Genomic DNA, 25,901 nt, shown 5'->3' with positions numbered 1-25,901 from the left:
AAACACAAAAGAAATGACAATACAGTCACAAATAGTTCTAAGGGGGGAAAGTAAATTATCTAAAAACATTTGTTGCTGTCGTGTAGATTTCAAGAAGCAAACCACAAAAATAGCAAAGATAGGTACAGAATTAAAAGCAATGTAAGCAGCACTGGCCTGTAAGATTAATGTCAAAAGCTATGGTCCACTAGGCCTTAAGGTCCACTAGGCCAAAAAAAAGTATTTTATGTTTTACAACAGCATGTCTCAATATAAAAGATAATTGTAACATAAAGTAGGCAGAGTTATTTAATCTTCCTGAGCAAAGGTCAGACATATTTTCAAAGTACTTATTTCCTTATATACTTTTGAACAAAGAATATTACTCAACCCACTCTGATTATAAATAGGATATATGATTAGAGAAGGAAACTAACATTTGTACAGTTCTGATAGTTTTCAGAGGATTTTAACCATTATAATTTCACTTAATTCTTACAAAATTTCCAGGAAATATTTTTGTTATTCTCAATCCTATAATCTTTACTTTATATCAGTCTAACAGTGTCTCAGCCTTTTCACTATTTCCTTACTTTTCACACAGGCAATACATTAGTAATATCTCTTAACACAGACTCCCAAATGAAGCTGTGGATAGGGGAAAGGAGCGGCACAGGTTTAGTTAGGTAAATTTCCCCTGAGAGTTTGAGATCTTTACAGGGAAGTGTTTTTCTGACTGCCTACCATGGAGGTTTAGTGTTCCTTTTTTTTTTTTTCTGAAGTGAAGATATCAAACACTAATTTGTAAAACCATGAAAACGGAAAGGATAAACTTGTAAACCAAAACTAAACGTAATTCAAGACAAAATACGTAAAATTTACGTAATTCCTTTGTAGATTGAATCTGATCACCTCTTTAAAAACTACATAAATGAACATTGATTAATTGCTCTCAGAGACTGTACCCTGCAGTTCTCATTATCTTCTGTCACCGTTTTATATTAAGGGCCCCTAGGCTTATCTCAAATATGCTGCTTTCAAAAATGAATCATTCTAGTATGTATCAGAGCTGGCAATTCATTATGATAGGCAGAATTCAATGAACATTCTTGAATTATTTCCCTCCCCTGTGAATATGATAGAACTCTGGCAAAGGTGAAGGCTTTGATATATTTAAGGTCCTTAAATAACTTGGCTAAAAGTAGAGAATACCAGAAAAATGTTTACCAGGCATGGATCATAACAAATTATGAATAACACTGCAAAGAATGCGACATCTACAATGCTTGACTTTGCTCATGGGGAACCTGTAGACAGACCAAGAGTCAATCATTCAAATAGAACAAGAAGATATGGTATGGTTTTAAATCCACAGAATATTTTCACCAGTTTAATTTGTATGCTGAGCAAATAATCCCATAACCTGGACAGCATGAAGCAGAAAGTGGCATTAGGATTAGAGGAAGACTCATTAACAACCTGCAATATGCAGATGACACAACCTTGCTTGCTGAAAACAAGAGGACTTGAAGCACTTACTGATGAAGATCAAATACAGTGATATAGAGTCACTGTCAGATGTTGTCACTGAGTCGGCTTCATCAATGCACAAGAAAAACAGACACTGTCCTTCCTATACCATCCTCACAACTGTTTTATTTGCGTTCACTGTTACAATCACTGTGTTAATCCATCTTGTTGAGGATATTCCCTTTTCGCTGACACTCTATTTTACCAAGCATAATGTCCTTCTCCAGGGACTGGTCTCTCCTGACAATGTGTTCAAAGCTTTCATCTGAGTATGAGGCAACTGAAAGTACCATGACTTGAGTTAGGTACACTTTGGTCCTCAAATGACATCCTTGCTTTTTAACACTTTAAAGAAGCCTTGTGCAGACCTTGCTTCCACAAGCACTTATAGTGAATCCAAGTAAGATGAAATCTTTGACTATTTCAATTATTTTCTCCCTTTATTATGATATTGTTTATTGGCCCAGTTGAAGGACTTTTACTTTCTTTTTATTTAGTTGTAAGCCATACTGATGGCTCTATTTGTTGATATTCATTAGTAAATGGTTCAAGTTCTCTTCCCTTTCAGCAAGCAAGTTGTGTCATCAGCCCACCCAGGTTGTTGATGGGCTTTCCTCCTTCATGTAGTCTAGCAACTCAGATTATTTACTCACCATACACAGTGAATAAATATGGTGTAGAATGAAGTCTTGATGCATCATTTATGGATTTTAACCCATGCAATATCGCCTTCGTTGTGTCTGAATGATTTCCTCTTGGTCTGCGTATAGCTCAAGCATTAGCACAATTAAGTGTCCTTGAATTCCCATTCTTCCAAATGCTATCCTAAATTTGTTATGATCCAAACACCTGAATGGCTTTGCATATTCTTTCCGAGACTCTGATTTTAATTAGGATCTATCTGACATTTGCAATGATATTCCTTATTTCATGTACTTTTCTTATCTATTGCTCCATTCAGTTTTTAATTATCTTTAGCAAAATTTTATTTGTATGTGACATCAATGATATTGATACTTTCTGCATTATTTGACCCTTCTAGCCATAGCCCTCATTTTATGAGGTATTATATATTCTAGACTCTACACTACTGGTTAGAGCCCACTTTGTAGTGAATTGTCTGTTATACTAATGAGGAAAGACTAAGGCGAGATATATTTTGAGTGCCCACCTTATGAGTAAATGTAACTCATGTCACCACCCTTAGTTTCCTTGGGGACATGGTATGCAGATTAGCCACAATCTTTGCTTTCTGTGATAAAATAAGAAATTCCAATTCTAAGCTGTTCCCTTAATAGGCAAGTCCTGGTGGTGTAGTGTTTATGTGTTGAGCTGTGCTAACTGCAAAATTAGCAGTTCAAAGCCATCAGTTGTTCTGTGGGAGAAAGATGAGGCTTACTATTTCTGTAAAGTCTTGGAAACCCACAGGGGCAGTTCTATTCTGTCCTATAGGGTAACTGATTATATGCTATTTTTCTTTCTTTTTTGCCAGCTGCCTACCTAATTGAAACTGAATAGCAGGAGACTGAGGTCATAGAACTTGCTACCCTAAAGCATGCACAATTGACCAGTGATCTTCTACCTCTATGTCAGAAGGCAAAAAGTACACCTATATCAAAGCCTCAGATGTGGGAAAGACACTATTTCTGTTATACCCCCAACCCCTTCTGCAGGTGCAGAAGATAAGTGTTAAATCAACAGGTAATGAATTGCAATCAGACACCAGTTACTGCCTCAGAAGGACTCAAGAGGGCCATCTTGGGGATGTGATTCCTATGTCTTTTGTTTGGCTTGGTAACTATGGCAATGCTTGCTCTCTTGCTTTGGATCTTATATCTGACTTGCTTCTTCCTGACCTCTGTTTCTTGGTACTTAAACTGGCAACCTCATGCCTGACCTAATTCATCAGTTTCCACAGACTGTGAATCAACAGCCCAATTTAGTGTGAATGAGAATTCTACAGATGGATGTATGAAATTCAGATTTGGGACTTGGTATCTTCTATAATCAGGTGAGTCATTTCCTTAAAGTTTCTTGAGTTCTGTGAGATGTTGTAGTGAATGGTTTGTAAGGGAGACTATGGAGGGGAAAGTCATGTTTCATATGAAAGATAATGGAGTGGAAAGCATTTATGAAGTCAGACATTTATGACATCTGTAACTTCCACCTCATGTGACCAGCCTTGTATTATTCTAAAATAAGGTATTTTTTGCAGTCACTATGAGTCAGAATTAACTTGAGAAAACCTAACAACAACAACTGTTGTTGATTAAGGTGTCCTGGTGGTGCAGTGGTTAAGTGCTCAGCTGCTAACTAAAAGGCCGGCAGTTGAAATCCACCAGCAACTCTTCAAGAGAAAAACTAATTCTGCAAAGATTTACGACCTAAGAAACTCAGTGGAGCAGTTCTACTCTGTCCTGCAGTTTGAATCAACTCAGCAGGAACAAGTTTTTGTTTTTAATCACTTGATTTAAGCTTAGACAAATTGTCTTAACCACACCTGACTCAATCAGGTAAACATATACTATATGGCTCCCTAATAATCTTTAAATCACAAAATTGAGAGAAAAGACTTAATTTTCCAAGGGTTAGGAAAATGGTTATAAAATAGCAAAAGCAAAGATTCTTGGGTTCTGTATTTTGATGATGTGGTGGATACCTACACTTATAATAAAACTTCATAGGACAAGATGTATACACAATGAGTAAAATACATGTGAGTGGGGAAATCTGAATAAGACTGGTAGCCAATTTTACCAATTCAACTTCCTGCCTGTGATATTGCACAATAATTTTGTAAGATGCTACTATTTCAGTAAACTACATAAAGTTTACAGAGGATCTTTCAGTATTATTTTTTACAATTCATGTGAACCTATATTCTGTAAAAGAAAAAAAATTAATGAGGTAATTATAAAATGTTTTATGAAAAAAGAGCATAGGCCTTAGTTCTGTAGGATTTGTGTAATTTCTTACATGTATGTTATACATCAATAAGATTTATAATAAAATATTTAAACTGAAGGTAATTACTTGATCTTATTATCATTCATCTGAAAAGATAACAATTCATGTATGTTGAGGTATTTAAAAGATTAACTGTTCTCCTAATGTTTTGATATTAAAACAATTTTTTATTATAAAAGCATGTTATTTCTTTTTTTAGCAGCATACTATTTCAAATAATGTTCATTCACAAAGGAAACAATTACAAAATTTATGTTAGGAAGTTTTAAGAAAACAGAAAACTGCACTGATGAGATGTAAGCAATCAAAGTTGTACATCAAAGACTATGTCTCCATCACAACAATGTACCTGTTTATTCTTTGAGGGTAAGTAATCTTGTTTCTTCGGACTGTTTTTTATTCACCAAACTCAAATAATATTTTAAAGGAACACAATCTGAGTCCCTCAGGAAGGCCCAAACTGCTGTTTGACATGGTGTGAATTGAAGAGTACAGAATTTTTCAAGGAAGGAAGAGCTATGCAAGCACCACCCTCAGAAGTGTGCAGACTTTGGTAGAGTATATGTTGACAAACAATAGCTTCAAATATTTATATTTTTAATAAATGTTTCTTTGCTTTTGTAGCAAAGGTTTTAAGATTTAAAGATTACCTAACCATACTTTTAGGGGTTCATCCAGACTCAGTGGCTTCAGAACATGTAGATTTCATGAGAATTTGGAATACTGTATTTTCCTCATTGTGATCAGCATTTTCTGCCAAAATATCCTTTGAAATCTTCTTCAAACCAAAGTAATAGTTTAGCTTAACTGGAAAAGAATGCCTGTCTTGGACATTGTGCTCTTTCAAAGAACTATCTATATGGGATCAAACTGACTACAGTAGCTTGAAAAGGTAGACAGGCAGACAGGGGAAAGTGAGATTATACTGGAGGATGACCAATTCGAAAAAGAGGGTAAAAATGCTTGCACAACTTGAAGAAAGTAATCAAGGTCACTGGATCGTGTATGTAAAGAATGTTGATTGGACTTTGTTCGTCTGTGTATTTTTCAACAATAAAAAATATTTTTAAAAGAGATAACTGGATAAACAAATTGTGCTGTAGATAAAATATAGACTGCAAATAAATATTAAAAAGGCACAATATTTATATATGCAATAACATGACTGAATCTCAAATGCATTTTTCTAACAGACAGAAGAAGCCTGACTGAAAGGTTACATATTGTACGGTTTCACTTACATGATATCCTGAAACAACACAACAATAGGGGCAGAACAGCAGTGGGTGCCAGAGCCTGATGGTGGGAGGAAGATTAGAGGGAATTTGGGGTAGTCACAGAACTATCCTCTATCTTGATTAGAATTGGTTATTAATCAATTGCGTATGTTTGTTAAAACTATATATCAAAAAATGTGATCCTAACACTATAAAAATTATAATGAATTTAAAAAATGGCTGATATATGAAAATGAGGTAGATAAATCTCAAAAACATTGTGCTTAATGAAAAAGTGAGAAACAAAAACTACACATGATAAATTACTTTTATTTGGAATCTAAAACAAGTAAAATGAACCATCTTGAGGCAAACAAAGCATGTAATTGATTGTCTGGAGCTGGGGATGAGAAAACTCACTACTTAAAAGAAATATAAGAAAACTTCTAAGAGTTATAAAATGCTCTACATCTTGTTTGTGCAATGGTTACATGGGTGTAAATATTTAACAAAAACTCAGTCACACTCAAAATGTGCATTTTATTATATGCAATTATGCCTCAATAAATTTTACTTTTTTTTTTTTTTAGAACTCACACAGTCACCAGGTTCCCACTCTCGGTGACCACCGGGCTGGCAAATTTTACTTTTATATGTACTTACTAGATGAATATAAAGATAACAGGAATAATTGTTTAAGTCTGACTTATCTATATTAGTCAATAATCTTCTTAGTTTTGCTATTTTATCCCAAACTAAAATTATATCATATTATCATAATATCTATAATTTAGAGTAGATTACTGCCTTGTAGTAGGCAATTTAGTATCTGGTAAGAACATATTACATTTACAGCAAACTTTCTCATTAGCAGAAATACAAATCAAAATTGAATACTGCCCACAAAAATGATGATATTCTTATCAGAAAAAATATACATTTAATATATACTTAATATATGAAGAAACAAATCAATAAATGATCAGTGTTTGGGGTAACGAATTACATCACTATGAACCAGAGATAGGGAATACCTGGAATTATGTTCTTAAAGAATATGGTCAGTTTTATAAAGAAAAAATAATCAGAGGTATTCAAAGAAGACAGACAAGCATGAGCAAAGGTATGTCATTGAAGAGTTATACATAGCAGATTTCCCAAGTTGTAGTCTTATTGTGAGATGTTAAAGAATTTATATTCATTTAAGCTCTTCATATGTATATAAATACAGGATGCTGTCCTGTATTTGATAAAGCATTATGATAAAGTATGATACAATAAAGGCACAATCTTAGAAGTCTGTACAGAACTAGTAGGAAATGAGCCTGAATGAATGAACTGGGCAGGATTATAACATTCTGGAGAAGGACATCATTCTTGATAAAGGAAATATGATTCTATTTTTATCTTTGATTCTTTTTCTATAATTGTTAAAGTCCTTTTATTGTTGTGAGGTGCCCTAAAGTAGTTCCTACTCAGTAACCAATGTACAACAGAAAGAAAAGTGCCTGATCCTATGCCATCCTCATAATTGTTATGTCTGGGCCCACTATTAAAGCCACTTTGTCAATCCATCTTGTTGAGAGTCATCTTATTTTTCACTGCCCTCTACTTTATCAAGTATGATGTCCTTCTCCAGGGACTAGTTTCTCCTGATAACATGTTCAAAGTGCATGAGACAGTGTCTCACCACCCTCATTTCTAAAAAGTATTCTGGCTGTACCTCTTCCAAGATAGATTTGTTGGTTCTTTTGGAAGTCCATGGTACTTTACATATTCTTCACCAGCACCATAATTCAAATGAATCAATTCTTCAGTCTTCCTTTTTCAATGTCCAACTTGCACAAGTATATGAGGTGATTGAAAATACCATGGCCCAGATCAGACTTAAATGACCCATGCTTTTCAACAGGGTCTTGTGTAGCAGATCTGCCCAAAGCAATGTCATTGACATTGCTTGACATTCGTTGACTACTGCTTCCATGAACTCTGATTATGGACCTAAGCAAGATGAAATCCTGACCACTTCAATCTTTTCTCCATTTATCATGATGTTATCTATTGGTCCAGTTGTGAGGATTTGGGTATTTTTTTACACTGAGCTGCAATCCATACTGAAGGCTGAAGATCTTTATCAGCAAATGTTTAAAGGTCTTCTCACTTTCAGGAGCAATGTTGTGTCACCTGTATGTTAAAGGTTGTTAATAAGCCTTCCTCCAATCCTGATGCCATATTCTTCTTCATATAGTCCAGCTTCTTAGATTATTTGCTCAGAATGCATATGGAAAAAGCAGAGTAAAAATATATAACTCTGATGCACACCTTTCTTAATTTTAAACTACTCAGTATTCCCATTTTTTGTTTGTTTGAATGACTGCTTTTTGGCTCATGCATAGATTCCACATGAGCACAATGAAGTGTTCTGGAATTCCTATTGTTCTCAAAGCTATCCATAATTTCTTATGCTACGCAGAGTTGAATGCCTTTGCATAGTCAATAAAATACTACTAAATATCTTTCTGGCATTCCTTGCTTTAAGTCAAAATCCATATTACCTCAGTAATTAAGGTAAGACTAAACTCACAGGTACTCTCAACAAAATCATTGCAAATCGAATCCAGTAATATATAAATATGATTATAAATCATGATTAAATGAGATTTATTCTAGGAATATAAAATTAATTTAACATTATAAACCACTTAATGTAGCAAGATATCAATAGGACAATGGATAAAAACACATGATCATTTCAACCCATATGGAAAAGTGTCTGACAAAATTGAATACCCCTTCATAATAAAAATTAGGAAGAAAAGGAAACTGCCTCCACCTGATAGAGAGCATCTGAAAAACTCACCGATAATGTCCTACTTCATGTTTTCCTCTTAAGGAAAACGACAAAGATGCTCACTGTTATTTCATCTAGTCCACATTGTACTAAAGATCCTAGTAAGGTAAAGGACAAATCAAAGTGATTTTATTTGCATTTGATATAATCTTGTATATAAAAAAACCCTAAAGAATCTGCTGAAAAACTCATTAGAATTAATAAACAAGTTCAAGAAGATTTCAGGATACAATATCAATATATAAATATCAATCAAATGTAAATTTGCTGGCAATGAACAAACTGAAAATGAAAAAATAATTCCATTTCAGTAACATCTGAAAGAATAAAATACTTAGGAATGGATTTCACAAAGTAAGTATGATGTTTATACTCTGAAACCTACAAACACTGTTGAAAATAATAAAGACCTTAATAAATGGCCAGACAGTCATTGTTCATAGATGGGTGTCCAACATTAATATACTGATTTAATACAATCCATATAAAAAAAATCTCAGATGGCTTCTTTGCAGAAATTGGTATATAAGATAGCTATAAACCAAAAAGTAAGCCGTTGAGTCAATTCCAACTCATAGTAATCCTATATAGGGTGTCTGACGTTGTGAATCTTTATGGGAGGAGATAGTCTCATCTTTCTCTGAAGGAGCTGATGGTGGCTTTCACATGCCAACTTTGTGGTTTAAGAGTCTGGCAGCTCCACCAGGATCCTATTGCCATTGAACTGACTTCAACACATTGTGACCCTATGAAAGGTTTCTATGACTGTAAATCTTATTACAGCTTTAATTTTCTCCTGCAGAGCAGCTGATGTGTTTTGAACCACCAACCTTATGGTTAGCAACTCAACAGTCACAGTGCCACCAGGGCACCTTAGATAGATATACAGATTAATGGAATAGAGTTGACAGCCCAGAAGTAATTCTATGAGTTTTCCACCAAATGATACTGAGACAATTATATAATCACACACAAAAGAATATTAAAGTCCTACATCACACTTTGAAAAACTCAAAACTCACTGCCATCGAGTCAATACTGACTCATAGCAACCCTGGTAGGATAGGGTACAACTGCCCCGTTGAGTTTCTAAGACTGTAACTCTTTATGGAAGTAGAAAGTCCTTTCTTTTCCTTCGGAGCTGACTGTTGTTGGTTTCAACCTTGTGGTTAGCAGCCCAATGGGAAACCACTATGTCACCAAGGTTCCTTTATTCATACTACATAAAATAAATTAATTCAAAACTATTTTTTTTAATTTAATAGTTAAAAATATAAAATTCCTAGAAGAAAACATAATAGAATATCTTTAGAATTTTGGATTAGGAAATGGATTCTTAAATCTGACACCGAAAGCACAAACATCAAAAGAAAATGAAATAAAATGGACATAAATATTTAAATATTTGTGCTTTAATGGGCATAATTCAGAAAGTGAAAAGTCAACCAACAATAATGAATTAAAAGCAGAAATGGGCAGAGTGCTAACACAATGCAAGGATTGCAACCAATGCCACAGATCTATCTGTGTATACATTGCTGAATGGAAAACCAGTTTCCTTTTTAAACTTTCACCTACACCAAATACTAGAAGAAAAAAGTTAATCACTGTGATCGTTAGTTTTTTTGTGCCAAAATGACACCTGTAAGAAGATATGGGTGGAGTTTAGCCTGTCAATCAGGTTGCAGCTTGATGACCTCCTTTGGAGGTGGCAGCAAAGATTAATGTCTCTCTGGAGTCTGGCTTCTCTCTCTGCTTTCACCTTCCTTTGAGTAGCCACATTGAGAACTGGGAGCGCTAGGATGTGGCCAACGCCATTGGATCCACAGGACTCTGCACTCACCAGCCTGTGATCTTCCTGCATCTGCATCACCGCATGTGGCTGTGTTGAGTCTGAAGAGGAATTTATGGACTAGTATCGGACTTAAGGACTTGATCTGTCCTAGGCTAGAATGTTTGCTTGATATATAATTACTTCTTGATATAAAGCTCTCTTATATACATGAATGTCTCTAGATTTGTTTCTCTAGTCAACCAGGCCTAACACAACCACCCAGGAAGAGGAGAAAAACTTTAGCAAATTACACATATAATCTAGAACATATACAGAATCCCTACAGCCCAATAATAAAAAGATAAATAACATATTAAAAATAAAGCATAGTGGGTAATAAATTGGGCTGCTAACCACAAGGTTGGCAGTTCAAAACCACCAGCCACTCCATGGCAGAAAGAGGAATCTTTTTCTAGTCCAGTAAAGAGTTATAATCTCAGAAACCTTCAGGGATAGTTCTTCTATGCCCTACAGAATCACTATAAATCAGAACTTACTTAATGACAGTGAGTTTGTTTTTCTGGAAAGAAGACAGACAAATGGCCATAAACACATGGACAGATATCCAGTATCACTAGTCATCAAGTACAAACTAAAACCACAACAAAATACCCCTTTACACCTACTCTTATTTACTGCCATCGAATTGAGTCCAAATCACAGTAATCATACAAGACAGAATAGAACCGTGCCCCTGTGGGTTTCCAAGACTGTAAATCTTCACAGAAACAGAAAGCCTTAACTTTTTCCTGAGGAGCAGCTGGTAGTTTTGAACTACTGATCCTGTGGTTAGCAGGCCAACTTTTAACCCACTATGCCACCAGGGCTCCTTTCACACCTAGTATGATGGTATAATAAAAATTACTAGAAAGGATGTGGAGAAATCGGAATGCTCATACATACTTAAAGAAATGGAAAATGTGTAAATGGTGCTATCCTTTTTGAAAACAGCCTAGACGTCACTTAAAAGGTTAAAATAAAGTTACCACATGACTCAGCAGTGTCATTCCTGGAAAGATACAAAAACAACATGAATAAGAAGACTGGTGGCAAAGTGTTTTACATGCTGTGCTAACTGCAAAAACATGAGATTTTGTATAGCAGCATTATTCATAACAGCCAAACAGTTTGGGACAACCCAAATGTGCATCAACTGATTACTCCATAAGCAAAATGTGCTAAATCCATACATTAGAATATTATTTGGCAATAAAAAGAAATGATGCACTGATATATACAAAACATGGATAAAATATCAAAACATGCTAGATGAAAGAAGTCTATCACCCAGACCACATATTGTATTATTCCATTTATATATGAAGTCTAGAGCAAGCTTATCCATAGACAAAGAAGGCATACTGGTGTTTGCCTTAGTCTGATTTAAGTAAAAGACTGAATTAAGTAAATATCAACTTGTAAAGCTGATCCCTTAGGCTTGTATAAAATCTATACAAGATTGCAAGTAATTGTAATTTCAATGATTCATTTGTATATATGTTCATCCATCTAATAATACAGGTTTATGTTATTGCTAGGGAAATAACATTAGACAGGTTTCTATTTTCAAAAGGTTAATATTCTAATGGTGAAAAGAGAATACAAATAAACAGAAGTGTACATATATTTATCAAGTAACTATAGATTGTCAAAACCTAGAAACAGCTAAGCAAACAAAACAGCCTCAAAGAACACCTATATGAAATAGAATGGGTAAGAAAAACGAATTTCTTGTGTTTAAATCACTCATTATAAATTGAATTCTTGGAGGGATAAAGGAAAGTGGTAGAAACCACTATTAATTGTAAATGAATCAGATATTTAAAGAGCTAATTTCTGAAATTATTATATAGATCAACAGTAAAGTGTTATTTTATTTTCAATTAGAATCTCACACAGCAAGAATCATATCTGACTCATCTTTGTAATCTCAGTGCTCAATGGAAGTTCTTACAAATAGGAGCCATCCACTAATGGTGGAACAAATAAAAGTAGTTAAATGCAACATTTCCAAAAACACTGATGTTATATAAACCTGTATGAGTATACAATGTGTAACTATACTTCAGAAGCTACAACAGGGTGCACTTTTAACATAAAAGACAAAATTAAAAAACTTAAAGGCATATTGAAAGCTACATAAACCAACAAAAAACTTTTAAAGTGTTTCTCAATAATTTAAGACAAATCGTTAAAATTGTATTTTACTAAATAACACATTAAATGTAAGTTCCTGACTTCTACAGGATCTCTCACTTGTGATAGCAAACAATTCATGACCTCTCTAAACATGCTTTTGTTTTGTTTTTAGCGGGTTTAGAATTATTTCTAAGCCTATTTTTACATTTTATATATGGTAAAAGTAGAATTACCCTAGATCTAAAATGCTTATTCCATGAAATAGACAAAGTAAAGTTGTTCTTTTTTTAGGTATATAAAAAATTTTAAGGGAAATATCTTTAAAGACCTTTCTCCTTTCATAATGTATAAGGCATTACTTGCACAGTAAATGTGGAAGGTAGTATTTACACAGTTGAGCACAGCAAACTATTAGTTTATATAACTAAAAACTGCAGTCCATGCTTCCAAACTATGCATTATTTCTCCCCACATATTACCCACACCATAGAGCATTACAATATTCCTCAATTTGAAATAATCTCTGCTCAATTATCCAAAAAAAGACACATGGCTACCGACATTTAAATATCCCAGAACAGTTTTGCATATGTGTTAAGGTAATAGTAATAATGTTTCACAGCTCTGTAGGTTCTAACTCTCTCACTGTTTTCCAATTTCAAACAAAAAAATGATAACTAAAGATATCTAGTAGTGCAGGTCACCATAAACAAACATAACAAAGAATCTAGCAGTTTGGCTTCAGTCTCACATGTACAACACTAATCCACAAATCTCTCACTCACCTGCTGCCTCTTCTCCACCCCTAGAATTTACTTCCGATTTACCTTTCACCCTGAAATATGCATGATGGAAGCTAATAATCTTAAAGCTACTCTTAGAACTGGAGTTTCTATTACTCAGTTTCCTGTCAGTCATTGCATAGCTCAACTCTTATATAATATAGAACAGTTTAATAATTAAAATAACATTTATTAACTACCTAATATTTCACAAGTTTCCCAGTTAAAATAGAATATTTTAATCAGGAAGATTTAATAGAAATGTAAAAACCAAACACAAATTCAGTTTTAACTGAAACAAAGCAACTAAAAGGGAAATTCTGAATTTCCATTTTGTGCATTGGCTTAGTCAAATGATTAAAATTTTTGAAACTACTTATAAAAAATATTATGTTGTGACCCCGATTGATACTCACCCTCATGAAGGAAACACAGAAGATAATGGATGCTACAGCAAAGTGTGGTGAAGAAATTAGATGGTGCCTGGCTATCAGATAGCTAATTTCTGGGGTCATAAAGGCTTGTTTCCAAAAATTCATATACCATACAATTCAATGGCTGGAACATATTAAAAAGAGTCATGCAATCTTCACCACTATCAATTTTAGAATATTTCCTTCATTAGACATCTACACGAGATGTCAACTAAGTCCACATGGAAGAAGTACACCAACATCCGTGATCCAAAAATTGTAAATTATATAATGCAAAAGTGAAGGAGGGAATAGCATCAGAGCTTAAATTGTGAGATTCTGGTATACAGTAGGCTATAGAATACTATGGAAACCCAAAATACATTTGTAGTATCTACACGAGGGATAAGCCTTGATTTCCCACTTACCATAATTGATGGATGGGTAAAGCCTGGTTATCAGACAGGGAATACTGGAGATGTCTACAGTAGATTAAAATAAAAATCTTACTTGAAAGTTACACCCTTGTCACTTGATCTCTCCTCTGCTGCACTTTGGGCTAGATCTGGTTTTACTATTGTGTGTATCTGTTTTCATATTGTGGTTTACCTCTGTTGTATTTTGTCATTGTGGGTAGCCTTCTTGAATATTTGTTACTGCTTTTCTATAACTTTTGGTACATGAAACCCATGATAGATGACCCTACGGAGACAGCAATGAGAACAAGGGTTCCTGGGGAGTAGAGTGGGAGAGGTGATGATGGTGGTACGGTAATGGGGAACTGATACCCAGTTCAGGAAGGAAGGAAATGTTTTGAAATTGATTTTGTTAGCAATTGTATAATACTGTTTGGTGTGATTAAACTATGAACTGTTATGATGTCTGGATTAGCTTCTAACAAAATGGTTTGGAATAAATAATAATATGTTATTCATTAAAAAATCATGTTAATACATAAATATTTTTTAAAATTCTCACATATAAATACAGGAAGGAAATTATTAAAAAGTATTTATTTTTTATTACTTTGGTGGTCTTTCCACTCCTTATTGCCTACGACATACGTGGTATAAAGAGTTTTTTTTATTGTTTATTTGTATATACACAGTAACATTTTTATTGCCATATAATTCATATAACATATAATTTGATGGCTGGAACATATTTAAGAGTTATGCAATCTTCATCAAAATCAATTTTAGAACATTTCTTTCATTTTTTACATCATTTGTTATTAGCTCCCCTTTCCTCTGCAACCTCCCTTCTCATAGCCCTAAAAAACTATTAATATAATTATTGTCTCTATAAGATTTACCTATTCTGGATTTCATGTAAAGTCATGCAGAACAATCAAGGGTCCATGAGGGAGGGGAAAAAAATGAGGAACTGATACAACGGGCTCAAGCAGAAATCAAATGTTTTGAGAATGATGAAGGCAACAAATGTACAAATGTGCTTGACACAATGGATGGATGGATGGACTGTGATAAGAGTTGTACAAGCCCCCATAAAATGATAAAAAAAAGTCATACAAAACTCAACAATAACAACAAAACACAGAGAAACTTAAATTAAAAAAATTAAAAATTAAAAACAGAAAACCAAACTCACTGCTATTGTGTCAATTACAAATCATAATGACTGCGTAACAGGGTAGAACTGCCTCTGTGAGTTTCTGTGACTATAACTCTTTATGGGAGTAGAAAGCCTTGTCTTTCTCCTGTGGAGTGACAGGTGATTGCAGTTAGCAGCTTAACACATAACCACTTTGCTATCAGGACTCCTTAATCAAAAAGAAAGCAGAAAATAATAAAATCTAGAACAAATTAAGAATGCATCAAAAGGAATAACAAATGATAAGATGTTGAATCTTAACATCTTGGCATTTAAAGGAGCCCTGGTGGTGTAGTGGAGCTCTGGCGGCATTGTGGTTACTTTGGGCTGACTCATAGATCAGCCATCGACTGTGAGTCAGCATCAACTCAGTGGTACTGAATTTGGTTTTCGGTCTGTGGCATAGTTGTTATGCATTGAGCTGTTAATCGCAAGGTTTGCAGTTTGAAATCACCAGCTGCACTGTGGGTCAAAGGAAAGGCTTTCTAGTCTCATAAAGAGTTAGTCTTGGAAACTCACAGGGGCAGTCTACCCTTTCCTATAGGGTCACTATGAGTCACAATTGACCCAATGACAGTGAATGTTTTTCTGTTTTTTTTCACATTGGCTTTAATTAACTTTCTGATGCACTGTCTGGTGCACATTCCAGTTCAATGCAACTTAATCCTTGTGAAGTCTCTGCAAATGGAGTTTAAGCTTACACTGTCTTTCTATACCAGGTGCTCAGAATTTAACATCTAATATATTTCTCTCCCCGTTCTTAGATTTTATTATTTACAATCCTTGGATCATACAGGCTGATTTGCTTCTTCTGTGTGGGCTTAGCTGTCACTTAACTTACATGGCTACCTCTTTTAAGACAAGCTGCTATTTTTTGATTCAAGAAAAGTTTCCACCGTTAAAAAAGATGGGAAAAATCTTGGGATCTTATCAGCTTAATTGTTATTTAAAAAGTACAACAAATCCTTTGCTCTAGTTTTACATAGGTCCCCTGCTCCTTTTAAAATAATGACTCACACCCCAAGTACCTATGTATCTCCTTAAATAATTCTCAAATATGTGTGTTCTACTACTAGACCAATAAACAACATCATTATAAATGGATAAAAGAATGAGTTGTCAAGGATTTGATTTTACTTGGATCCGTGGTAGCAGCAGTCAAAAAAATCAAACAACACATTATAGTGCACAAATGTACTGCAAAAGACCTAAAGTGTTAAAAATAAAGAGCAAATACATAATTTTGAGGACTAAGGCCTCAACCAGGTCACGGTTTTTCCAATCGACTCACATGTATATGAAAGGTGGACAATGAATAAGAAGGTGGACAATGAATGAAAGGTGGACAATGAATGAAAGGTGGACAATGAATAAGAAGACTGGAGAAGAATTGATGTATCTGAATTATAGTACTGGTGAAAAATATTGAAAGTACTAAGGACTGTCAGAAGAACAAAGAAATTTGTCTTATAGTATCAGCCAGAATGCTCTTTAGAAGCATGGATAATGAGACTTCATTTTACATTGGAAAGACTTTTAATCAGGAAAGACTAGTTCCTAGAGAAGGACATCATGTTTGGTAGAGTAGCTCATTCATTTCCCAACCTCTCCTATCACAGTCTTAAGAAACTATTAATGTAGTTAATACCTTTAAAGATTTACCTATTCTGGAATTCATACAAAGAAATTCATACCAAAAAACATACATCACCCCCACCAAGTGAAAGAGGCTCAGCAAAAAAGAGCGACACTCTTCAGAGATGTGTTGACACAGTGGTTCCAAAAATGGCCTCAAATATAATAACACTAAGTGTGTGGCTGCTGTAGGATCTAGTAGTGTTTGGTTATGTTGACTGTAGGGTTGTTTTGAGTACAGGTCAACTTGATAGCACTTTGTACTAAAGCATAGACAATGCACAATAAAAAAAATGAGCATAAAAGACCTCAGTGATTGGTAGTTTTATGTATTAACTTCAGTGGGCGTAGTAGAGTGAAATTTCTTAATACAGCTCTTCTATCCATGTCTGTTATTCACACCAAATGATTGGGTGGCAACCTGCAGATATGGCATGTGTAACAAACACTAATAGAAGAGATTGATTAGTGTTAGCCTGTCACTCTTTTAGCTATAAGGATGAGTCATCCTGGAAAGAGAGAAATCTCAGGAAGAAAAGCCACCAGTGCAGCACACTGAAAGATATCTAACTGAAGTAGCAGAGGCTGAGAGCAGAGGCACGAGAGGCAAAGGCAGGCAGACTGTGACACAGAACATAGAAGTGGCACTGACTCTGTGACTATGAGACAGAGTAGTGGGCTGGTTTTCTGACCCTCAGATGAAGAGGACAATAGACCTCATGGCTGAGAGGCTGAGGACTGCAGAAAAAATTAGCTACTAGTATTGCTGTGGACCATTGATTTCATCCATATTGTTTACTAATCCTGGCTTACGGTAACCTGTTAATACCTGTAACACACCACCTTAACTGTGAGTATTGTCTGTAAGTTCTATGTGAACACCGCAACACATTATCTAGCCCAGCATAGAACTAGAGTGTTGTTGGAGGAACTGACTGTTTATACTGGAATATGTAAAGAAAGATGGAAGGTGGAGGAAGGTCTGACCTCTGCCTCATGGCAATAGGGAATGGCTACCTTGGTGAAAGAGTTAGAATTTTGGCTTAAGGGGCATTGAATTTATGTTAATGGTGGTGGAACAATCTGGAAAAGGATATCAATAATGGTTTCGTAACAGTATAATCAAGTGTTGACATATATGATGTAGAAGGTGTTGAATTAGAGGATGTTTTGTTTTGTACATTTTTGCCACAGTTAAAAAAAATAATTATACTGAGAACAATGAAGAAGAAAATGTGCTAAAAATTGATTGTGCTGGCTCTAGTCCAAGATGGCGCGCGTGGTTGAGTACCTGAGGACTTGAGCCCTGGCTTAAGCTAGTACACGTAAAACCTCTTTTGTTATTGCAAAAAAAAACCCTGATTGTGCTAATGACTGTATAACTCTTCTTGACATGACTAAACAATTGAATTGTATGATATATGGAAGAAGTGTCAATAAAACTGTAAAAAAAAAAAGAGATTTGAGCAGTGTAGTAGCAACCACTACACACCTCTAACACTTAGGGGTATACAGATGTTTTACTGTTCTTTCAGTTCTCCTGTGTTTTAAAAGTTTCCAAATTATATATACATATAAAAAAATGTTTTATATACATATATGAATAGATAGCTCTTCTAGCCAAAGTCTCTGTATTGCCGACCAAACCACCTTTTCCTTCATGGGTCTAAGTAAGAAGTGGGGGAAGACAGGATTCAATGGGATTGCCACCCTGCTGGGTATAAAATGAACCCTCTGAGAAGCAGGAGGAGGGAATCTTATTATTAGTAAGAGCCAGGAGTAGAGCACGTCTTCTGTATCCCAAGACTCTTGTGCACTGAACCTCCTTATTAGAGAACATTTAAGTAGTGGTATCTGAGGAGTGGCAGAAGAGCAGCAACAGAACAAAGAACCAGTGCATTAGACATAGTGGTGGACTTCTCCGACCACAAAGCCAGTACGGCCTGAGTGCAGGAAGTTGGGTGCCTGTGGACACTTAATTGGTAAGGGAGCTTGGGTTTGCTGAGCCACTGAGCTAGAGCTGAGTACTTTTGGGTTGAGGCTTAATGGAGTGGAGTGTGTCTGGGTACTTAATTCAGGGTCCTAGGTCACTGATCCCTGGAGCTAGAGCTCAGTGCCTATGAATTGAGCCTTATAGCAGAAGGGCATGCTCTTTAGGCATTTAATAGCAGCCTTGAAAGAACTTAGTTAACAAGTCCTAACCAAACAACTCTATCTTGAGTATTTCCACCTGAATTGTAACCTCCTTAACAAACCCTTTAATCACGAATGTTGTCTGTGAGCTGTGTATAGCTATGGCAGTGAAATATTAAAAACTAAAGGAAAAAGTAAAGACTGTTGTGTCTGACAGAACACAAACTCACTGCCATCAAGTCGATGCTAACTCATAGCGACCCTATAGGACAGGGTAAACTGCCCCCATGAGTTTCTGAAACTAACTTAGAGTCGTAGAAAATTACATCTTTCTACTGTGACAGAACACAGGCACCTATGGTTTTGCCACTAATAGAAGAACTCATGTAACAGTTGTTGCAAATATCACAAAATATTATTTATCATTGTTTTAAAATTATGGTAGTTACTAGATTTTGTTATTCAATGTGTTAGTAAAGAAGAATATGAGTTACTATATATAAAAATAGAACAGAAAACTTGAAGACTTAAATCCCAGTGCCAGTGAGTCAATTCTGATACTTTAGGTCAGTGGTTCTCAACCTTCCAAATGCCACGACCTTGAATAGTTCCTCATGTTGTGGTGACCCCCCACCCATAAAATTATTTTCATTCCTACTTCAGAGCTGTAATTTTGCTACTGTTATGAATCGGGCAACCCCTGTGAAAGGGTCATTTGGCCCCCAAAGGGCTCATGACCCACAGGTTGAGAACCACTGCTGTAGAACTTCATGCAAGCAGACAGCATGAATTAAAACACAAAATAAAAAGTATCTAGAAATAAATGAATAACAAATCTTAATAAAATTAAAAAGTTAGTAAACTCTAGGTTCTATATAGCAAGACATCTGTATATAAGATGGACAGATAATTTAGATGCAATCAATGGACATTTTCCCCAGCATCCTTCCAAGTCCTGCTCCAGCAAAAGGAGCAAAATCATAATACTTAATTCATGCCACCCAGAAAAAAAGCAGGGAGAGGGCTTCTAAGTGCCTTTTAAATATCTCTGAATCTACTTAAACATTTCAAAAACATGTACTAAAACCAATACTAAAGTCAACCCAATGGCAAAGATTAAGCTCATCCTTGTCAAGTACTTGAATGCATTGAAATAAAAAACCAATGCCAAAATAGTTAATCTTAAGAACAAAATTATATTTCACTTTTGATCACTCATAGGTAATCAAGGTTTATATTAAAGAGCACATAAGCAGGATTTCAGAAAAAATGGCATATTACATTAAGTGTTATTTTTTCATTCTGAACATAATATACTCACAATACAAAAACTGTACAAAGTGTAATTAAACTGCACTACAAAACTACAGTATATTTACACAAACAATGCATGTGTTACTTGTATAAAATATGGTTTTCCTTGTGATCCTTTTCATGTTGCTACAGAAAACAGCGTAATTAAAAAACATTTATTAAGTACTTAATATATACTAGGCATAGTTCTAAGCAATTTTTCATGTTATATCTCATTTAATTAACTCCAACTCATGGCAACCTCCTGAGTATCAGAGTAGAGCTGTGTTGACTTGTGTTCACTGCCAAGCTTTTATTCGGAGGCGTCTCTAGAATGGACTTGAACCACCGATGTTTTAGTTAAAAGTTACATCAATTCTGGAATTTCAAAAACCTATTATATAGATCCTATTGTTATTCTTCATTTTAAAGATGAGGAAAATGAAGTACAGAGAAGTTACATAACTAGCTAGCCCAAAGTCATACAGGTATTAGTGAAGATTGTAGTCTAAGTAGTCTATACCAGACAACATTCTTAATAACTTTACTATGATTATAATTTTGAATAATGCTTTTTATACATCATTAACAGTTTCTTCTGTTAGTATTTAAAATATTTGAATGCCTATAACAGGCCAAGTAATATAGGTCTAATAATAAACTATGCTGATTCTAGTTGTCCATTATAAAAGTTGTAATATGGGTATATAACTTTTGTGATGTTCAGATTATTGTAATAAAGTATTTTTATACTCTTATTAAACATACCACCAAACTACTTCCCCCAAACTGTGTCAATTACAAAGCCATAGAAGTAACAATTTCACCATACAGTTGCCAGCTTAAGCATTAGGAACAATAACAAAAGTTTTAGGTAAAATTGAAACATTTCGAGTTATATTTTTATTAAGGTTGTACATTATTTTTCTAAAGATAGTTCTATTTTATAAAATTTAAGCTTAAGTTTATTATCTAGTTATCAGTTGAGATCTTAACGTTTTGCTTATTTATATGACTGTGTCCATATCTGCAATGAAATTGTGTCCGTAATTGCAATTAAAATTGTCCAATTTTACCATATAATTTTATTTCTCATATAAAATGTACTCAGTAATTGAAGTGCCCGTTACCCAAATCTCCAAAATAGAAGTGAAGAGCTACATACCTGTCGTTGTAAGCATAGGCGGTTTCTATCATGTAAGTGCTGATGATTAGAAAGTGATGAATGCCAGGCCCGAACCTGACTTTGCAACTGAGCTTGAGCCATATCCGAAGGTCTTGTTATGAAATGTGATGTAAAAGGCCGATCAAGGTCATGATCTAAGACATGACTTGAACTATCTTGCCCAAACGTTGATTCATCAAAATGGGGAAGGATACCCTCCTGAAGAAGGTCCTCTGGGTCAAGTCCTGTGAATGGTTCAGTTTGAGACTCCACTTGATGAAGTAAATTCTCTTCTAAAGATGAAAACCCATTTGTTTCTACATGATCGTTGAAATGGCCCATTGGTGTTCCTGAGTCAACCGGATCTGGGAAGTTCATGTGCACAGGAGATAATTTTGAATTGCCATAATTACCCTGAGGATGTGACGAATGCAACATTTGGAAATTATTAGAATTCAATGATGTAGTGGGGTTTAGGATATGCTGCGTGGATTCTTGCTTGATTCCTCTATGGGGTGAAAAGGAATTTCTTCCAGTAAAATCAGATAAAGTTTGATTTGTGTGATTAGACGAAAGCACTGCAGAGGGCGGAAGAAGGCTGTTTGATGATAAATGACTGCTGGAAAAGGAATAATGTGAAGAAAATGGCTGTGGATTACTTACAGAACAAGAAGTCATATTTGGAGACGGTCCATTAAAATTTCCTTCTTGAAGAGTGCTACACTTGAGGAAATGTATTGAAGGATTTGATGTTTGAGAAAATTGCTGCATTGAAAGAGGCTGTTGTGAAGTAGATGCATTAGTAATTTGTGGTGGGTGGTTAACCCTGACTCTATGGGGACCAGAAACGTTAACATCCATAAAAGTTTTAGACTGCCCAAGAGAATTTTGCCCTGGGTTAAGATTACTTCTGTTTTGTTGTGAGCGTAGTGATGTACATTGTGTTTGTTGTTCATTGGCCTGAAATAAGGCAAAGTCATGGTGTGCCACAAAGCCTTTATTTTGATGCATAGAGTGGGAATGTCCTTGTTGGTGAAAAGGAGACCCATTTTGATTTGAAATGCTAGTAGCTGTCTGATGGCCCCACATTGGACTCCCATCTGCTACATCTGGAAACAAACCATTGGATTGGTTTGGGGGGTGGATAGGAGAGCAATTAAACTGAGAGTGAGGAGATAACACGTGTTCAGCTGGGCTGCCAAAAGACTGATTAACTTGATGAAATTTCAGTGAATCAAACTGATTTAACTGTTCAAAATCAGCCATCTTTTGATGTGTTGGAGTACCCTGAACATGGCTTAGTGAGTCTATGTGCAAAGGTTCAAATTCTGCACCCAAGTTCAATTCATCAACTAGTGAAACAGGTCCTGGTTGTACGAATGCATCATCTGACAAACCTTCTAAGGTTTCACCAAAAAGATTGGCATCATCAAAAAAATCCATCATTGGATCTGTCATCTTGAAAAGTCAGTAATAATCTGGGCTGTTCACTCCAAATGGAGTATATTCAGCTTCTCTGCAGTAAATGTCGGATCATTTCCGAAGGTCATCAACTAATCCAAAAGTTGATATTCGTTATTGCTCTAAATAATGACATGCCATGAAGTGTCCAAATCCTAGAAAAACAGGGGAAAATAAATGTAATGAGTACTCATTAAAAACAGCATTGATATATTAGAATAATAAGTTGCAATTAGCTCACTAATGTTCCCTATAAAGGAAAAAGCAAGCTCCTCTAGCACATAACTACACGCATTTAAAATAATCTACATTATTTAATTTTGAAATTCCTATGTTACACTCAGCCTTACCATAAAATTATTTTCACTGCCTTGCATTGCTAGTCAATGTGTATTTTAAATACAAGGTTCCTTCAATAAGTTTGTGGACAAATTCCATTATCTTTAAATTTCATTTCCCCACAATTTATTGAAGTACCCGCATATGTACACTACACTTCAGAGTTACACCTTGTTAAGATAGCTATCACTGAACCCTCTAGATTAGTAAATTCAATGGCATATTTCAGTTCTAGACCTCTTGAACAGATAAAACATAGAAACTCATAGGGTATATGTGGAAATCCCTGGAGGAACAAATGCATGGGATCATGATAAGCAGACTCAGAATGAGATAAAAATTAGTCATCTGCTGCATCATCAGCTGACACACAGCTATACAGATGTTAGGGGTTTCTCTAAATAATTCTTTCATGGTCCTCTTGCTCAACTACCATGAAAGATCATCCTTCCCCCTAACCATGAACTGATTTGGTCATCCATGAAACAAAGCAAACACCATATCGTTAACAGCTAAATTCATCCCTCTAACCCTGAGTCTTTTCTACTCAATGATTTGAAATATAAAACGTTTATTGTATTTTCTACACCGAGAATAAAGGTAAGGTAAAACAAACAGGAGCACAAGCTAAGTAAAACACTAGTCCTTTGATAGTTTCTAGAGAAAAAAAATTATTATAGTTGTATTTGTATATGTGGATGGGAGGAACCCTTATGGAGCTGTCATTTAAGTGGTGGACTGCTAACTGCAAGGTCAGAGGTTTATATCCACCACCTACTTCATGGGAAAAAGATGGATGCTGTCTGCTCCTATAAAGGTTCAGTCTCAGAATTCAATGGTATTGGGTTTGGTTTTTGGTATATGTGTGCGTAAAACATCTGATAGGTTCCTTGCTAATATAAAATAGCTGACTATAACTCTTACAGGCTTGTATAACTTCCAGCATTTCTAACAAGAGTCTTTCATGGTCCTATCCCACTGCCTTGCATTTAAGATGTTCTCCTCTACATATTAAGTGTATCTGAAGATAAACTATGAAACTTTTATAAAATTTCAAGTTGGGAAGCCCATATTAGGAAATGTAAATTAAAGTGTGTGCTCACAATTTAAATGTAGAAATTCTTGTCTAAGCCCTGAGAAGAAATAACTACCAAAAGCTATACTAATGTTACAGAGACTGACTTACTAATGGATTACTAATCCTAACAGCACTTAAATGCTTTAGTATATGGGATTTTACATTTTAATATTAGTAAAATATAAATTATTTTTGCAGAATTACTTTAGAATTGTGAAGTCATGCAATATAGTCTGTATGGAACAAAGAATCAACAAAAACAACAACAAAGAACCACTGTTACTGAGTTGATTCTGACTGGCATCAACCCCATACCTGTTTTCCATGGCTTTGGAAATCTTTATAGGCACAGAAAGTCACCTTTTTTTGCCCGAGACTAAGGTCGGTTAATTTACTTGTCTGGACTATACCTTATATTCAACTTGAACTCAGAAGCATCCATGTGGACCTAAGTTATTAGTCAAGAAAGCAATAAAGAGTGATGTCTTATGTTTTTATATGAATATATGGTTAACAAGAATAATATTCACATAATTGAAGTTACTAGATCCAAATATTTTATCAATTATAAGGCATAGCTCAGCTGATATAACATGTAGAAAAAGTGTTACAAATTAATTATGAAACAATACCATTTAGATTTTTATTTCAAAATTAACAAAATCACTTTAAAAATTATACTTAGGCTTGCAATTATTCCAAGGGATCTGCCTTGAGGCACTTTGCTCGGTCCATAAATTATCCAAGGTCACTTTCCATTCAAATAATAGGAAGGATTATAAAGCAAACATGAATAATGCGATCTCCAGAACAATCATATATACGAGATCAACAGGGCAACATTTCCCCAACATCAAAGATGAAAGATGAAGTCTTGGTAGTTTTCACTTCAAAGGAACTCTGGCTGTACTTCTTCCAAGATTTGTAGATTCTCCTCAAAGTCTATGATACTTTTCAACATTCTTCACCAACACCACAATTCAATTGTTACAATTCTTCAGTCTTCCTTATTCACTGCTCAACTTTCACCTGCATATGAGACAACTGACAATACCTAGGCTTGGATCAGGCAAAATTTTGTCTTCACAAAGTGACATCTCTGTTCCTCAACATTTTAAAGAAATTTTGTACAACAGAAGTCACCCAATGAAATACATTCTTTGATTTCTTGATTGTTGAGTAGATTATTGATCCAAGTAAGAAGAAAATTGACAATTTCAATCTCCATTTATCATGATGTTACCTATTGGTTCAGTTGTGAGGATTTGGATTTTCTTCACATTGAGTTGTAATCTTTACTGAAGGCTGCAGTCCTTATCTTGAGCTTCCTTAGCAAATGCTTCAAAGTCCTCCTTAATTTTAGCAAGCAAGGTTGTATAATTTGCATATGGAATGTTAATAAGCTTTCTTCTGATCTTGATGCCATTCTCCTTCATATAGTCCACTTTCTTGGATTATTTGCTTTGCATAC

General features: G+C 34.9%; 1 protein-coding gene across 4 annotated transcripts in view; it reads right to left on the bottom strand.

Moving 5' to 3' along the window:
• Positions 1 to 23,168, bottom strand: part of CHD9 (chromodomain helicase DNA binding protein 9) — a 179,771-nt gene extending 156,603 nt beyond the window's left edge. For all 4 annotated transcript variants that reach the window (XM_045293606.1, XM_030886607.2, XM_030886606.2 and 1 more), the window contains exon 1: positions 21,553 to 23,168. In XM_045293606.1, coding sequence (XP_045149541.1) covers positions 21,553 to 23,010 — 1,458 coding nt within the window. In that variant the 5' untranslated portion in view covers positions 23,011 to 23,168. The remainder of the gene's footprint in view (positions 1 to 21,552) is intronic.
• Between the last annotated feature and the right edge of the window lie 2,733 nt (positions 23,169 to 25,901).

This window comes from Echinops telfairi, unplaced genomic scaffold (genome assembly GCF_000313985.2).
Source record: "Echinops telfairi isolate 266 unplaced genomic scaffold, ASM31398v2 ScPeMD7_2291;HRSCAF=2852, whole genome shotgun sequence".
In the NCBI taxonomy this organism is placed as follows: Eukaryota; Metazoa; Chordata; class Mammalia; order Afrosoricida; family Tenrecidae; genus Echinops; species Echinops telfairi.
The sequence above is the reverse complement of the archived record's forward strand: the minus strand, read 5'-3'. Positions and strand labels throughout refer to the sequence as shown.